At 41.6% G+C, this 18,384-nt stretch overlaps 1 protein-coding gene across 1 annotated transcript in view; it reads left to right on the forward strand.

Annotated features, from left to right (window-relative positions):
* LOC117507414 (activity-dependent neuroprotector homeobox protein-like) overlaps positions 1 to 18,123 on the forward strand; it is a 30,775-nt gene extending 12,652 nt beyond the window's left edge. The window contains 8 exon segments of the mRNA XM_034167276.1: positions 14,406 to 14,498; positions 14,588 to 15,330; positions 15,405 to 15,519; positions 15,521 to 16,130; positions 16,133 to 16,382; positions 16,384 to 17,299; positions 17,374 to 17,428; positions 17,583 to 18,123. Of these exon segments, the coding sequence (XP_034023167.1) occupies positions 14,406 to 14,498; positions 14,588 to 15,330; positions 15,405 to 15,519; positions 15,521 to 16,130; positions 16,133 to 16,382; positions 16,384 to 17,299; positions 17,374 to 17,428; positions 17,583 to 18,052 (3,252 nt within the window). The 3' untranslated portion in view covers positions 18,053 to 18,123.
* Positions 18,124 to 18,384: the final 261 nt, after the last annotated feature.

Genomic DNA, 18,384 nt, shown 5'->3' on the forward strand with positions numbered 1-18,384 from the left:
CTGTGTGGATGTTAAAATCGCCCACTATAATTATCTTATCTGAGCTAAGCACTAAGTCAGACAAAAGGTCTGAAAATTCACAGAGAAACTCACAGTAACGACCAGGTGGACGATAGATAATAACAAATAAAACTGGTTTTTGGGACTTCCAATTTGGATGGACAAGACTAAGAGTCAAGCTTTCAAATGAATTAAAGCTCTGTCTGGGTTTTTGATTAATTAATAAGCTGGAATGGAAGATTGCTGCTAATCCTCCGCCCCTGCCCGTGCTGCGAGCATTCTGACAGTTAGTGTGACTCGGGGGTGTTGACTCATTTAAACTAACATATTCATCCTGCTGTAACCAGGTTTCTGTAAGGCAGAATAAATCAATATGTTGATCAATTATTATATCATTTAACAACAGGGACTTAGAAGAGAGAGACCTAATGTTTAATAGACCACATTTAACTGTTTTAGTCTGTGGTGCAGTTGAAGGTGCTATATTTTTTCTTTTTGAATTTTTATGCTTAAATAGATTTTTGCTGGTTATTGGTAGTCTGGGAGCAGGCACCGTCTCTACGGGGATGGGGTAATGAGGGGATGGCAGGGGGAGAGAAGCTGCAGAGAGGTGTGTAAGACTACAACTCTGCTTCCTGGTCCCAACCCTGGATAGTCACGGTTTGGAGGATTTAAGAAAATTGGCCAGATTTCTAGAAATGAGAGCTGCTCCATCCAAAGTGGGATGGATGCCGTCTCTCCTAACAAGACCAGGTTTTCCCCAGAAGCTTTGCCAATTATCTATGAAGCCCACCTCATTTTTTGGACACCACTCAGACAGCCAGCAATTCAAGGAGAACATGCGGCTAAACATGTCACTCCCGGTCTGATTGGGGAGGGGCCCAGAGAAAACTACAGAGTCCGACATTGTTTTTGCAAAGTTACACACCGATTTAATGTTAATTTTAGTGACCTCCGATTGGCGTAACCGGGTGTCATTACTGCCGACGTGAATTACAATCTTACCAAATTTACGCTTAGCCTTAGCCAGCAGTTTCAAATTTCCTTCAATGTCACCTGCTCTGGCCCCCGGAAGACAATTGACTATGGTTGCTGGTGTCGCTAACTTCACATTTCGCAAAACAGAGTCGCCAATAACCAGAGTTTGATCCTCGGCGGGTGTGTCGTCGAGTGGGGAAAAACGGTTAGAGATGTGAACGGGTTGGCGGTGTACACGGGGCTTCTGTTTAGGGCTACGCTTCCTCCTCACAGTCACCCAGTCAGCCTGCTTTCCCGGCTGCTCGGGATCTGCCAGGGGGTAACTAACGGCGGCTAAGCTACCTTGGTCCGCACCGACTACAGGGGCCTGGCTAGCTGTAGAATTTTCCACGGTGCGGAGCCGAGTCTCCAATTCGCCCAGCCTGGCCTCCAAAGCTACGAATAAGCTACACTTATTACAAGTACCGTTACTGCTAAAGGAGGCCGAGGAATAACTAAACATTTCACACCCAGAGCAGAAAAGTGCGGGAGAGACAGGAGAAGCCGTCATGCTAAATCGGCTAAGAGCTAGTAGCTACGCTAAGCTAGCGGATTCCTAAAAACACGCAAAGTGAATAATGTGTAAATAATTTAGAGGTGATTCAGCAGAAGGAGTGCTTTAGTTAAGGCACGTAAAGATTACACTGGGAAACAAATCGTAATCTAGATAACTAGATCAATCTAACTGCGCAGATTAAACAGCTAACAGATACAGAAAAACACCGCTGTGCTCCGGAACAGGAAGTGATACAATACCGCAGTGAGAGCCAACTTTTGTCATTTGATTTTTAAATGAACCACAATGGAAATACATGTTTTCACTGTCTTGTCATCCATGTATTTTTAATGCATTTACAGTTATATTGATGTACGTACATTGAAGTTACTGAATAAAATCTTGCACATACACAGATACCACTTTGCTTTTAATATATGATTTACCACTGCTGGCATGTGAATCCAGAATATAATGGTCAACGTCCATTGTTAACTGTTGTTAGCTAATATCCCTAATTTCCCCAAAGTTATTAGTCCTATAAACTTTCCATTTTCGCAGAATTCATCCATGACCCAAAATACATAAGCATAATAAACAGAAAATGTTAGCTCTCTCCAGTTTCTCCATGGTCGAGGCCATGCACATGCATACATGCACACAGAGGCCACTTGGCTTTTATATATAGATGAATACCTAAAAATAAACTGTTTTTTATCCTAGAGACCTCTCTGAATAGAGCCTAATTCCTTGACATTATAACAAAATCCAACTTGCCTAGTGTTCCACAGCTTGTCGCTAATGGCTACTTTAAGCAGTAAATTGGAGTATATCCATGAATACCAATCGCAAGATAGTTTAATGTCAATACACTGAGCCCACCAACTGTGATTCAGGCAGAATCCATGATCATTTGCAAGAAAAACGAAAATGGACAAAAGATTGCACAATACAAGTTCAATTAATGCAGGGCAGGTTATAAAGTATCATTTCGCTGTGGTTGAAATATGCACCAAAATGCAGGAAATGGCACATAAAAGTTAAAAATTTTCTTGGGTTGTGCCCTGAGACTGCGCGTTTTTGAGGTTATGTCAAATCATGCACATACAGATTTTTACCTGATGGCCATCGGGTATTGCAAAGGCTTTGCATTTGTCCGTCTGTCTGCTCAGCACAAGTCCAGTCCTATTACTGCCAGAGTCTTCAAATTCACATGAATATTCTTGGGACACAGCCCTTGGACAAGTTCAAAGATGGCTAACCTTAACAACAAAAAAAAAGTCACATTCTGTTTTATTCTGGGGGTTTTTGTTGTTGTTGTTGTTGTTGTTTTTTGAGGTACACGGGTGACAGAGAAGAGCAGCACCGTGATGTCAGTGGTTGATCTAGCTAGCTGCAAACTCTTCTTGTGTGTAAATATAACCTTTGTCATATATTACGCAAAAGCTAGTGAGAAATAAACACTGAAAAATGAAAATGCTGTTTTTGTAACCTGATAACACCTCTGGAGTGATTTACAAGCCATTTTAAATATCAGTTTGCATGCTAACTTCTGCTGTTGTCAAGAGCTCACGTATGCGCATACACACTCCCTCCAGACGCCGTTAACATGTAAATATTGTTTATGATAGAGGGGCTTTATTATACTCAACAAAAATATAAACGCAACACTTTTGGTTTTGCTCCCATTTTGTATGTGATGAACTCAAAGATCTAAAACTTTTTCAAAACTTTTTTAAAACTTAAACTCTCCAGCGCCTTACCGCCACACAGAAACACGCATGCACCCACACTCATTCTCTGTCATCAAACTGTCACAGGATCCAGTCTGGAAAGTTTGTTGTGTGTAGTTCTTCTCTTTGCTATTTTCTGCACAAAATTAGCATCTGCACAGAAGTTGTACTAGACAAAATAAAATAAAACACAATGCTAAAATACCCTCGGCTGTATGAGCATTGGCTTCTTTACGATTTGCAGTTGTTTAATTGGTATCCCAATGCAATGTGTGTCCGTATCTACCTCTATATATATATATATATATATATATATATATATATATATATATATATATATATATATATATATATATATATATATATATATATATATATATATATATATATATATATATATATATATGCGTGTTTCTGTGTGGCGGTAAGGCGCTGGAGAGAAATTGCTTTACTTGAGACAGCACTGGGTGCACGGATGTAGTTTAACGTCAAAGTCCTGAGCTTATCCTATACGCGCATCCGAATTAAAGTCATGCACAAATTAATTTATAACCTTACAAAAGTTTTTAAGCTTGCGTCATCAATCTGCAGTCTGTCACTGCAGGTGACATCAATTCTGCTGTGACGGTTTGAATGATTGCACGTGTGTGTACATGTTTCTGTCTGGTGGTGCTGCAGAGAAAGATGTTTGTTAGTGAGCGCTTTACTGGAGAAGATACAGGGTGCACAGGCTTAGTCCTCCCATCTCTGCATATAGTAATGGTAATTGCTACACTGGCAGAACCATTTATGAACACATATGCAAGACAGAAGGTATGTAGTGCGTGAGTGAACGTGGTGTGTGTGTCTGACCCCCATCCGCCCTTCCCGATCAGCCTACACCATCCTACTCAAAGCCAACTGACAACCTCTATCAGGAAGGGCCGACCACCATAACAACACAAAGACAGACAAGAATGAAAGACAAGTGCTGAAGGCAATAACTGTGAAGTGATGAGAAGTTAGACACCGAGGAGACAGGGCCCCAACCATACAACTTACCAGGACAACCAACCACACATGAACAAGCAGTGACAGCAACAGTCTGTCTAATTAGTGAGCGTCCATACCTTAATCTAGGACACCAGAGTCTTGATCCCCTTGAGAGCACCCAAAATCGAATTGTGGTGACGGCGACAAAAACATAACCATCCACACACAGAGACCCAGATCACAGCTAAATATTCGATCGCTACTGTGGCTGGTGTGTTGGGCCAAGACAAAAGTACAGAACCTTACCATATGACATGGACCACTCTGGCACATCAGAAGCCTTACGGCCGACTGCATGCAACAGACAGAAATGGGTCCAGGACGCAGGGCCCCAGGAGAAAAAGGGCAGTGGAAGGGCACAGGGGCCAGGAAGGGCAGCCACCGGGGCAGTCCGACGAACCACCAGGGGAACGGCCCGGTGGCGCCTGAACAAAGCAGTTGTGAGCTTTCCTCTCTGACAGTGTGTCAAATTGAAAATGTGGCATAAAATATTAACCCTCTGGAGTCTTGGCTATTTTTGGGTGTTTTTGACTACTTTTGGTTTTACCTTCATAATTTACCTTAAGCTGTTTACCTGGCCTTGTTTGCTGTTATTTCAACCTCACCTGTGTGATTTTACAGTTTTTATTTAATTCTGATATACTGCATTAAAACAGTGACCAAATATTCACCCCAAAACATACAGTTCGAAATCAGATTTTTTTTTTTTTTTTTTTTACTGTGAAAACCAGAAATATTTTTAACAAACCATTTTCATAATTTACAGTGTAAATATTAATTGTTCCTTCCATCCATCCATTTTCTTTCGCTTTATCCGGAGTTGGGTCGCGGGGGCAGCAGCTCAAGCAAAGCCGCCCAAACCTCCTGATCCACACACATCTCCCCCAGCTCCTCCGGGGGAACCCCATGGCGTTCCCAAGCCAGCCAAGAGATGTAGTCCCTCCAGCATGTCCTGGGTCTTCCCCAGGGCCTCCTCCCGATGGGATGTGCCCAGAACACCTCTCCAGCGAGGCATCCAGGGGGCATCCAGAAAAGATGCCCGAGCCACCTCAACTGGCTCCTTTCGACGTGGAGGAGCAGCGGCTCGACTCCGAGCTCCTCCCGAGTCACCAATTAATTACAATTAATATTACAATTAATATTTCCCGACTCACTCGGGAAATATTAATTGTAAACTTCAAAAATATATGTAAAAATGTAGCATAAAGTTATATACAAGTCACATTAAAATGCAGGAAATGCTTCAGGAGGTTTTTTTTTTTTTGGCTATTTACAAGCAGTAAGATGCCACACAAATTATATTTGTGCCAATTAGAAAAACAATTCCTGTTAAATGCACATCAGAAGCTCCAAGAATTTGTACATATATTCCACCTCAATATCCATGTGTATTTTTCCCTAATTCCTTGTTTTTGTAGCATTTTTATTGGTATTAGTACAGACTGTCCTGATTGTGTGACTGACCAAAAAAAAAAAAAAATAGAAAATGGTGTTTTGGACTTTGGGGTGGGTGGGGGGTGTCTCTACCTGAACTCCTGTGTTCTCCAGCCCTGGAGCCTGCTCACTGCTGGAGCAGTGTGTCTCCACGCTGCTTCTCCAGCACTCGGCATTGGAGCAGAAAAGCATGAGTCCTGAAGCAGAAGGAAGGAGAAGGGCGCGGTCTGATCCATTGAGCTGATACATGTGCGCAGATCGGTGAATCCACCTGCTCTCATTTGTCCAGACCAGAACAATAAAGTCCACTTCAGCAGCAGATTGATCATGCTGTGGTTCAAACTGATGATGCGTGCCATGCTTTCATTGTCTTCATGCAGTTAAAAAAAAAACAGACTTCACGCGCTGTTCCAGACGCCTGATTATTTTGACGCATTGAATAAATAAACTACGCCACACACACTAAAACACACCATACACACTAAAACACACTCCAAGCATGGCAAATATCACAGCTTTCAAAACTGTTTGCGTCTGCTTTTTGCTCCACACAAAACCACATCTTTCTTCTTCTTCTTCGGCAAGCAAATTACATGGATTCGGGATCATTTATTTGGTAATATATTTTACATCAGTGATAAAGAAAATACATATATACACTCAACAAAAATATAAACACACTTTTGGTTTTGCTCCCATTTTGTATGAGATGAACTCAGATCTAAAACTTTTTCCACATACACAATATCACCATTTCCCTCAAATATTGTTCACAAACCAGTCTAAATCTGTGATAGTGAGCACTTCTCCTTTGCTGAGATAATCCATCCCACCTCACAGGTGTGCCATACCAAGATGCTGATTAGACACCATGATTAGTTGCACAGGCGTGCTTTAGACTGCCCACAATAAAAGGCCACTCTGACAGGTGCAGTTTTGTTTTATTTGGGGGGGGATACCAGTCAGTAGCTGCGTTTACATGGACCAAAAGTAATCTGATTGAACAATCAGACTGAACAATCGGATCAAAATCACGCCATGTAAACAGCTCCATCTGATTAGAATAGCCCAATCCGATCGAAATTATGATCGGGTTAGAGGAGGTGGTGTAACCCTGTTTTTAACCCGATCACGTTCCATGTAAACGGTACGTCGGATTGTCCGCCTGTGAGGAGCCTTATTGCGCATATCTGTTACGTCACATCACCACGTGACGCTTCCTGCTCTGTGTTCGCGGAAATGGCGACAGAAAAAACACAGCTGGACTTTACAAGAGCTAACACTCCTCAACATTTTAAAAGAATTTACAATAAGTGGAAAAGCTTGACGGACGTAAGTTGGCAGCACAGACTTGTTGTGTCCAGAGTCAGCAAGTCAGTAGAGCAAATTAAAAACCGCTGGGAAGCAACGAGCGCTTTCTACAACCCCTGGCAAAAATTATGGAATCACCGGCCTCGGAGGATGTTCATTCAGTTGTTTAATTTTGTAGAAAAGAAGCAGATCACAGACATGACACAAAACTAAAGTCATTTCAAATGGCAACTTTCTGGCTTTAAGAAATCAAGAAAAAAAGATTGTGGCAGTCAGTAACTGTTACTTTTTTAGACCAAGCAGAGGAAAAAAAATATGGAATCACTCCATTCTGAGGAAAAAATTATGGAATCACCCTGTAAATTTTCATCCCCAAAACTAACACCTGCATCATATCAGATCTGCTTGCTAGTCTGCATCTAAAAAAGAGTGATCACACCTTGGAGAGCTGTTGCACCAAGTGGACTGACATGAATCATGGCTCCAACACGAGAGATGTCAATTGAAACAAAGGAGAGGATTATCAAACTCTTAAAAGAGAGTAAATCATCATGCAATGTTGCAAAAGATGTTGGTTGTTCACAGTCAGCTGTGTCTAAACTCTGGACCAAATACAAACAACATGGAAAGGAAAGTTTGTTAAAGGCAAACATACTGGTAGACCAAGGAAGACATCAAAGCGTCAAGACAGAAAACTTAAAGCAATATGTCTCAAAAATCGAAAAATGTACAACAAAACAAATGAGGAACGAATGGGAGGAAACTGGAGTCAACGTCTGTGACCGAACTGTAAGAAACCGCCTAAAGGAAATGGGATTTACATACAGAAAAGCTAAACGAAAGGCATCATTAACACCTAAACAGAAAAAAACAAGGTTACAATGGGCTAAGGAAAAGCAATTGTGGACTGTGGATGACTGGATGAAAGTCATATTCAGTGATGAATCTCGAATCTGCATTGGGCAAGGTGATGATGCTGGAACTTTTGTTTGGTGCCTTTCCAATGAGATTTATAAAGATGACTGCCTGAAGAGAACATGTAAATTTCCACAGTCATTGATGATATGGGGCTGCATGTCAGGTAAAGGCACTGGGGAGATGGCTGTCATTACATCATCAATAAATGCACAAGTTTATGTTGATATTTTGGACAATTGAAAGGATGTTTGGGGATGATGAAATCATTTTTCAAGATGATAATGCATCTTGCCATAGAGCAAAAACATTCCTTGCAAAAAGACACATAGGGTCAATGTCATGGCATAGGGTCAATGTCAATGAGCAGATCTGATTTGATGCAGGTGTTAATTTGGGGAATGAAAATTTACAGGGTGATTCCATAATTTTTTCCTCAGAATTGAGTGATTCCATATTTTTTGTTACTGACTGCCACAATCTTTTTTTCTTGATTTCTTATAGTGTTTCTTAAAGCCAGAAAGTTGTCATTTGAAATGACTTTAGTTTTGTCATGTCTGTGATCTGCTTTTTTTCTACAAAATTAAACAACTGAATGAACATCCTCTGAGGCCGGTGATTCCATAATTTTTGCCAGGGGTTGTACAAGGAGAAGCTAAACGAGCAGAAGCAGCGCGGCTCCAACCAGCTTCACTTATTATGAATTAATTTATAAATAACTGGAGGTTTACCCTCTCCAAGGAGGACACTGGAGTAGAAGTCGGTTTTCCATCGGAGGAAAGTTCACCCGAGACACCGGAAAGCCTGGAGGTAAGTCCTGATAAAATCATGCTAACTCAGCATTCCTTTTTTTATGATTTACAAGGCGTACTTTGAACCAAATGTGTGGATTTAGTTCCAGTTAATGTTGGGGATTCATGTTATCACATAAGTTTATTCGCAGAGTAATGTGCATGAACACAGTCTGATCATCGAGTTAACCGACACTCTTTATCCTCGTTCACTTTAGTGCATCACGTTAATTTCTGCTGTCATATATACAGATGATGATGATGATCTAAACAGCACGTTGGAGGAGATTGATGACAGCAGCTTAACACAACCTGAAGACCACAGAGGAGGCTCCAGATAAAAAAGTGAGTTTTTTAAAAGAGTAATATGCTGCAAAATAAGACCGCAGTGAGTTATTGAAATTTCCTGTAGAGCTTGTTGAAAAAAATAATGTTCGTCATTGCATATTTATTTATTTATTTGGAGTGCTTTATTTTTTAGAAATGGTAATATTACAAAGTTCCAGCAGAATATGACAGTTAATGTCCTTTAGACAGTTGAGACACAAACGTATTTTCATTTCAATTTTGTTTTCCTGTTTTGAGCTTTGTGAAGTCAAAACCCGTGTGGATGAGTTACAAGATTTGAATATAGAAGCAGGATTATTCTTTGGTATAATACATGACTGAGAGATCCACAAAGAGAAAAACATAAACCCTCTTTTTCTTTGCTAACTGAAATTATACATTCTTTCTAGATCGAAAGCCATCATCTGGTGATGCCCAGCAGAGATCTTTCCTGGACAACATGCAACAGCAACATGAGAGGAATCTGGAAAGAGAAGAGAGGCTTCTTTCCAGGTTTATGGAAGAAAATACACGCTCAACTGAAAACATTATAGGGCAACTGTTTGATGGTCTTCAGGCTCTCTTTTCTCAGTCCTACTCATCAGCTCCACATTTACATGAACAAAGTTAGTCTGGGACCTCGCTGAGACAAGCATGTAACAGCCTGAAAACGACCACTCGTCCCAAGTGTTACTTCAAATACAGCTGGATTTTCTAAACTGCAGCAGCTGTAGGTTTTCCAAGGTACTCGGTATGCTCAGAATGACCAGTACATGTTTAGAGGGGTCATAGAAGAGTGTAAAATTTCTCATTTTTATATTTTAAGAAAAAAACATTAGGTCAAACGAGCTACATACAGTCTGGAATCACCACATATTTAGTATCTTAAACTTTGTTGTGGATGTTCCCTGATAATCTTTAAAACATTTAAGACCTCTAGATATTGCTGTTTGCCGAAGATACAAGGTTTGTTTTGTATTTTCCACTTTAAATGCATATTCCATTGATAACAGGACTGAAAATAAAAATTTCATATTTGGAAAATGTTCATTTTCTTTGGATGTGTGGTTATACGTTGACCCACTTATTTTAGCCATTTTCTCTTAAAATATCAAAATAGAAATTTTACACTTTTGTTTGACCCTCCCAAAAATGTACTGGTCATTTTCAACATGTTCAACACCTTGGAAAATCTCTAGCTGCTGCTATTTAGAAAATACATCTGTATTTGAATTAACACTTGGGATGAAAAAGGCTGTGGGCATTTTGGGCTGTTTGTCCTGGATAGAGATTTTGGCACATATCTCTAGTTGTTCATTGGGGTCATATTAGTCTGGAACAGGTGAGTTAATCTCTCCTAAATGATGTGCATGCATCTCAGCTTGGTCCTCTACTAAGTCCACTGTTTCATCAACAATCACAGCGAGCCACCTGACCACCCAACCCAACTTACCACCTTCCACATCGGCACACTCAGAATAATCAAAATAACAGTGGAAACTTTGACAAAACATGTAGAAATTGAATATAAGAAACTGGCCCTGATGTTTAGTTTCTTCAAATTTTTCCTGGAAGTATGTTATTTTGCTGACAAAGAGCCACCTTTAGGGTTTGGTTTTATGATCTGTACATCACAGTAATGCCAGTTTAAGAAGTAATGCCAAGCTCTGATGTAAGTTATTAAAAGTTTTTAGCACTATTTTATTTTTAACCAAATTGTTGTGGTACTGCCAGGTTTTTATTTTATATATGTGTATGGAAGAAAGTTGTATTCACTTTAATAAAATAAAAAAGAGAAAATGTGTTTGTCAGATTTTTTTATTATTATTATTATTTTGTTAATGGAGATGACCATTTCGGAGAGGGAAGTGATTGAACATGTACTCCTTCAATGCCATCGTTGTCCTGTTCCCACCGGAACGGCTCTGCAGCAAGACCTGTGGTCCAGGCTGAGGAAAGATGCCATCAAAGTGACCAGCGTTCTCCAACCAGTTGTTGCTTGCGTTGTTCCTCTCATTTTGACAGAAATTAGGAAGTGCACAGCAGGTTGCTATCACAGCTGGTGTAAAGGTGAAGTGAAAATCTCTTCAGTGTCAACCCTCTACCTTGACTTCAAAATCCCTGAAGTGTTAACTACTGTTACACAGGGTGAGCTGAGGTTCACATTAACAAATTTCTCCTCTGCGTTCAGATGTGTAGAATTTATACAGCCTTTCAGCAACCAGTCAAGGAGTGGATCTGCAGGGTCATCAGTGGATCTGCAGGGTCACCAATGATTTGTAGCCGTACGTCTTCGCCCTCAGTGTTTTTCACACCCTAAAACAGAAAATGGTTATGTATTTTAAAATTCTGATGCTTAATGAGTCGTCATATTCTTAAGAATAAATCAGGCGAACAAAGCACAGGGTGTAGTGGATATACCTTTTTTTCCTCTTAAGTTTGAAAGGTATTTGGCAGTTGTTGAGCTCTCAAAAAGGTCTGAATGGCACAAAACATTGGAATCTTGGGCTTTTCCAGGCATTTTGCAACTGAAACTGCAAACTCTCAAAGCAAACAACTTGTTTTAGTTGAGTAAAGTAGGAAATGTAAAAAGGCCTCACACACAAGGTTTGTTTCATTTATTCATGAAACTGCTTTGTCATATTTTGCAAAAGTTCATAGTTTAAAATAAGTTTTGTGAGATTTAATAGTGGGCTCTACCTAAAAGCCACAGGAAAAAAAAGTTAGCAGAAGTCATAAGTGGTAGGTGTGACGTTATTGATTGTGGGTCAATGAAAATGACAGACGTTCAGAAATAACCTACCTGCATGTGTCTGAGAGTCCCATCAGTTATTTGAGGAATATGATGCGTTTCCTCAAAGCTCCGTCTGATCTCCAAGGCTTCTTTTTCATTTGGCTCATAAATCAGCTGTTTAATCTGTCGGTGTTTTCATTACGGTTTTCCGTGCTACATCACGTAAAAACACATTCCGCCGCGCTCGTTTCTTTCTGAACACGTCCTGAAGAAGACGCATGTTCCTCTGATGCTGCAGTTTAAAAAGAAACGCGCAAAAAATAACAGTAATCTTGATTAGTCCGGGTGACAAATCCATTGTTTATACGGGCGGCTTCCGGGTACAACTCATTTGCGTATGTCACAAACGGCAGACGTCACAACGCAAAGCATTATGGGATTGCTCTACTGACTGAATCGGATCGTAACCACAGTGCATGTAAACACGCACAGCAAGTGGATCACTTTAGGGCACGTTCATGTAAACAGGACAATCTGATCCACCAATCGCATAGAATTCAGTCAGATCAGAAATAAAGTGTCCATGTAAACGTAGCTAGTATCTGGTGTGACCACCATTTGCCTCATGCAGTGCAACACATCTCCTTCGCATAGAGTTGATCAGGTTGTCAATTGTGGCCTGTGGAATGTTGGTCCACTCCTCTTCAATGGCTGTGCGAAGTTGCTGGATATTGGCAGGAACTGGTACACGCTGTTGTATACACCGGTCCAGAGCATCCCAAACATGCTCAATGGGTGACATGTCCAGTGAGTATGCCGGCCATGCAAGAACTGGGACATTTTCAGCTTCCAAGAATTGTGTACAGATCCTTGCAACATGGGGCCATGCATTATCCTGCTGCAACATGAGGTGATGTTCTTGGATGTATGGCACAACAATGGGCCTCAGGATCTCGTCACGGTATCTCTGTGCATTCAAAATGCCATCAATAAAATGCACCTGTGTTCTTCGTCCATAACAGACGCCTGCCCATACCATAACCCCACCGCCACCATGGGCCATTCGATCCACAACATTGACATCAGAAAACCGCTCACCCACACGACGCCACACACGCTGTCTGCCATCTGCCCTGGACAGTGTGAACCGGGATTCATCCGTGAAGAGAACACCTCTCCAACGTGCCAAACGCCAGCGAATGTGAGCATTTGCCCACTCAAGTCGGTTACGATGACGAACTGGAGTCAGGTCGAGACCCCGATGAGGACGACGAGCATGCAGATGAGCTTCCCTGAGACGGTTTCTGACAGTTTGTGCAGAAATTCTTTGGTTATGCAAACTGATTGTTTCGTCCGAGTGGCTGGTCTCAGACGATCTTGGAGGTGAACATGCTGGATGTGGAGGTCCTGGGCTGGTGTGGTTACACGTGGTCTGCGGTTGTGAGGCTGGTTGGATGTACTGCCAAATTCTCTGAAACGCCTTTGGAGACGGCTTATGGTAGAGAAATGAACATTCAATACATGAGCAACATCTCTGGTTGACATTCTTGCTGTCAGCATGCCAATTGCACGCTCCCTCAAATCTTGCGACATCTGTGGCATTGTGCTGTGTGATAAAACTGCACCTTTCAGAGTGGCCTTTTATTGTGGGCAGTCTATGGCACACCTGTGCACTAATCATGGTGTCTAATCAGCATCTTGATATGGCACACCTGTGAGGTGGGATTGATTATCTCAGCAAAGAAGTGCTCACTATCACAGATTTAGACTGGTTTGTGAACAGTATTTGAGGGAAATGGTGATATTGTGTATGTGGAAAAAGTTTTAGATCTTTGAGTTCATCTCATACAAAATGGGAGCAAAACCAAGAGTGTTGCGTTTATATTTTTGAGTGTATTTTTTTTACCTGTTTGCTGTTGCAGAGAGAAGGGCACAGAGGAAAAGTCCCGTTCGCAAAACACACACACAGACCCACGTGGGGTCGGTGTGATGTCATCAAACCCACATGAAGTTGGTGAATGTGATTGGTTAACTTCTGTTTTTCCCCACTAATTTTAACACCCATTTCTTCTCCTGCTGTTGAGAGAGTCCTGTTTCATTCCAGCCCTCTGCTGCTGCAGCTGAAAGGAGAAATTGAGTCGTTTTGCTGCCATTGTCTGCAAAACGCACAGCGAGTATGAGAATATTATCTAAAAAAAAATTTGTGTAAATTATTAATCATAATTCAAGTTCTACTTGGCCTGTTAACAAAATTTTAAAAAGTGGTTTGGAGGTTGAATTCTCCACTTTCAACATGCATTCAAACAGACCCTTGGAGTGGAGCAGATTTTGTGCTACGTCCGCTTAATTGGGTCACGTGACTTTTGACTCGAGGGCGCGTCATTCGACTACAGAGGGTTAAGAAAGCACATCATTGCAGAAAAGAGATGGAATATGCCATTAGTTCATTTTATCAGTTGATTTAAAACATTCTGTTCTTTGTAGAATAATGTATAACTTGACCAGCGTCGAGGTACATGCTGCTGTGTCCTAGTTGTACATTAAGTGCTGCTTGAATTGAACTGTTTGTTAGACAAGTGGACTCATATGGTGGTGGTTTCTTTCTTTCTCTACAGGATTTCAAAGATCACTGTCCTAATGAACAATATGTAAAGGAAACTCTTCGTCTTGACATCTGCTCATGGGATCCATCATACTCCAAGACACAAGTAAAATTGCAATTGTTATTTAGTTCATATTAGAATTTTGGCATTTATGTTAATAGGTTTTCTAAAACTCTCCCCCCTGTGTCTTTCAGGAATATCGCTCGAAGCGATTTTGCTGCACAGAGTGTCGGTTTTCTTCAAAGCACTACTCAGGCTACAAGAATCACTTCCGGAATGTACACAGGCACATGTTTGGCAGTGGCATTCTGCTCAGCTGTCCATATTGCACATTCACTGCAAACAAAAGAACTCTGGAGACTCATGTTAAAATATTCCATATGCCCAGCACCATGCGGCAAAGCTATGGCACCTTTCCTGGAGCTGAAGTGGGAGGCAAGAACAAAATGTTGCCTGCTCTGTTAAGAAAAGCAGATGCAGCGGCGAAAGCAATGTACTTTTGCAAAAAATGCACATTCCGGGACACACTTTACAATGTTGTAAGAAGGCACATTTACAGGTCACATTTTCAACATATAGTTGAACCATATTTTAGTCTGGCTTCTGAATCATCAGCTAAAAATGGTGGCAATTCTGTCAACGGCAACAACATTCTCTGTAAATGCTGCCAGTTCTCTACTCGTAACTATGAGACACTAGTGCAGCATGTTATAGAGTACCATGAACGTATTGGGGCTCAAGTGACCACCATGATTGGCCATGGTAATGTTACTGTGTTTCAGACAAAAGCTTGCACAGGAATGCCGCAGAAAGCTCCTCTGATGGTCAGTAGGGGCCACACCCTCACATCCGAGTCAACGTTCCAACCTGTAACTGGTCATTTAAAACAAGTGGGCCCTGTGCTTTCAAACCAGCCTTTGTTTTCTTTTACCTCTGAGTCAACAGGTCACCCAGGTGCTAGTCAGTTAAACAAGCAGCCACTGCTCTTAAAAATCAGGCCACTTTTGACAGCCAACAGGTGCGTGTCACAGGTTCGAGTGTTAGCACTGCGGCTGAAAATAATGCTGTTGGTGTAAACACGGGCCAGACACAGAAGTGGAAGATATGTACTGTATGCAATGAGCTTTTTTCCCGAAAACCTTTATAGTGCTCATTTTGAGAAGGCACATAAGGCAAAGAAAATATGGGCAATGGCAAACTATATCATGAAAATTCACAACTTCACCAGCAAGTGTTTGCTTTGCAATCGCTATCTGCCCAGTGATACGCTACTCAACCACATGCTAATCCATGGTCTTACTTGTCCGCAATGCTACACTGTTTTCTACAGTGTTGAGAAAATCATTGAGCATGTGAGTCAAGCTCATCCTGATGACTTTCTTGGACTGCCTGGTGCATCACCATTAACCTTTGACCTAACCATCAAACAAGACAAGTCTGCTAATGTCCAGCTTGTTGTAATGACCTTTAACATGAAGGAATCTACCAACGGTCAAGATATGGCTGCTTCTGCTCAATATAGTGACTATCCTACAGTCAGAATAACAGCCCCTAGCATTATTGACAAAACGAATGATCCAACTGTGAGACATTCACTTTCAGCGTCCCTGTCTTGCAGGACTGAAATTGGAAAAACTCTGTGCCCTCTGTGTTTCAGCATTCTCAAAGGTCCACTCTCTCATGCTCTCTCCATGCATTTGAGGGAACGCCACCAGGTCCTCCAAACAATGCATCCTGTAGAAAAAAGATGACATACAAGTGCATTCATTGCTTAGGAGTGTACACAAGTAACATGGTGGCCTCCACCATCACGCTGCATCTTGTGCAGTGCAGAGCCATCGGTAGAAGCCAGGCAGGCATAAACTCTAATTCTGCATTAACTCTGAATTCATCTGGGACCGGCTTCCTCAAACGACAGCTGCAAAATCGGAGCATGGTCAACCCCAAGAGGATCAGCTGGGTAAGGAGTCAAGCCAGGATATCAAGCAGGATCTGGTATTCTTGCACTGGATCCCACAAGGTATGAGCACAAAACGTACGAGGCCAGAAAAGCTTTCCTGACGGCATACTTCAGCAAGCGGCCATACCCATCTTCTCAGGAAGTGGACATGTTGTCTGCAAGTCTGTGGCTGTGGAAATCAGACATCGCTAACCACTTTGCAACCAAGCAAAGGATATGTCAGAAAGAATGTGTGAACAAAAAAGCATCTGTGCTACTTGGGTTTGACATGCATGCTCTCCTTGAAGTTAAGCACGAACTTAACTTTCCAGAGCATTTGTCACAGCACTTCTCTGTCAGAAGATCTAGAAGTCTCAAAGATGGCACTCCATACACCGGCAGAAACAAGCAATGTTGGACTTTCAACTCTACCTCGAAACAAGTTATATGCACAGAGACAATATCCATTGACTCAGATAGTGAACCTGAAATGGAGAAGAAGCCTAATGAGAATGGAAATGTTGACACAACCCAACAAAAGAATCTAAAATTCCAAGACACAGTAAACCTTGTGGATGAAACAGATGTGTGCATTTTGCAAGATGAGAAAGAAATTCTGGTTGAAGAGGCTTCCTCTGTTAATAAAGATGTTCCTTCAACAGAAACAAGTTCTCCACAAGTCACGGCAGCACATCCAGCTGAAGACACTACCTCTGTAAAAGATGTCCCTAATACAGAAAAGAGTTCTCTACATGATGACAAATCAAAACTGGGGGATGAGTCATCATGTATAGAGGATGTTTCTTTTACACACATGAGCTCTTTGCAAGAAGGTAAAGCAACCCTGGTGGAAGATATTCTCACTATTGAGGATGGTCCTCTCGAAATGAGCAGTTTGCAGGATAGCAAAGCGAACCTATTGGAAGATGCTCCTTCAGTTGAAGATGTTCCTTCTCCAGTGATGAGTGTTTTGCAGGATAGCAAAGCAAACCTACTGGATGATACTCCTTCAGTTGAAGATGTTCCTTCTCCAGTGATGAGTGTTTGCAGGATAGCAAAGCAAACCTACTGGATGATGTTCCTTCTCCAGTGATGAGTGTTTTGCAGGATAGCAAAGCAAACCTACTGGATGATCTTCCTTCAGTTGAAGATGTTCCTTCTCCAGTGATTGAGTGTTTTGCAGGATAGCAAAGCAAACCTACTGGATGATCTTCCTTCAGTTGAAGATTGTTCCCTTCTCCAGTGATGAGGTGTTTTGCAGGATAGCAATGCAAACCTACTGGAAGATGCTCCTTCAGTTGAAGATGTTCCTTCTCCAGTGATGAGTGTTTTGCAGGATAGCAACGCAAACCTACTGGAAGATGCTCCTTCAGTTGAAGATATTCCTTCTCCAGTGATGAGTGTTTTGCAGGATAGCAACGCAAACCTACTGGAAGATGCTCCTTCAGTCGAAGATGTTCCTTCTCCAGTGATGAGTGTTTTGCAGGATAGCAACGCAAACCTACTGGAAGATACTCCTTCAGTTGAAGCTGTTCCTTCTCCAGTGATGAGTGTTTTGCAAGCTAACAAAGCAAACCTGGAAGATTTTTCATCGATGAAGGACGTTGCTTTTGCTGAGATGAGCTCAGTGGAAGAAAGAAATCTGATGGGCAACATTCCCTCTGACCAGGATGACCCTTCTGCAGAGATGAGTTCTTGCAAGACAGTAAAGCAAATCTAGATGATTTTCCCTCTGTTGCTGAGGGTGCTTCTTCTGCAGGGATGAATTCTTTGCAAGATCACAAGGAAAACCTGGTGGAAGACTTTCAACTATGGAGGATGTTGCTTTTGCCGAAGTGGGGTCTTACAAGATGACAAAGCAAATCTGCTGGATGACTTTTTCAGCGATGGATGATGTTCCTTTTGCAGAGCTGAGCTCTTGCAAGATAAGCAAACCTGCTGGAACATTTGTCATCTTGGAGGATGTTCCTTCTACAGGTATGTCTTTACAAGATGGCAAAGCGGACCTGTTGGAAGACTTCATCTATTGAGAGCATTCTTCAGAGATTTCTC

The sequence above is a fragment of the Thalassophryne amazonica genome, chromosome 3 (genome assembly GCF_902500255.1).
Source record: "Thalassophryne amazonica chromosome 3, fThaAma1.1, whole genome shotgun sequence".
NCBI classification, from domain to species: Eukaryota; Metazoa; Chordata; class Actinopteri; order Batrachoidiformes; family Batrachoididae; genus Thalassophryne; species Thalassophryne amazonica.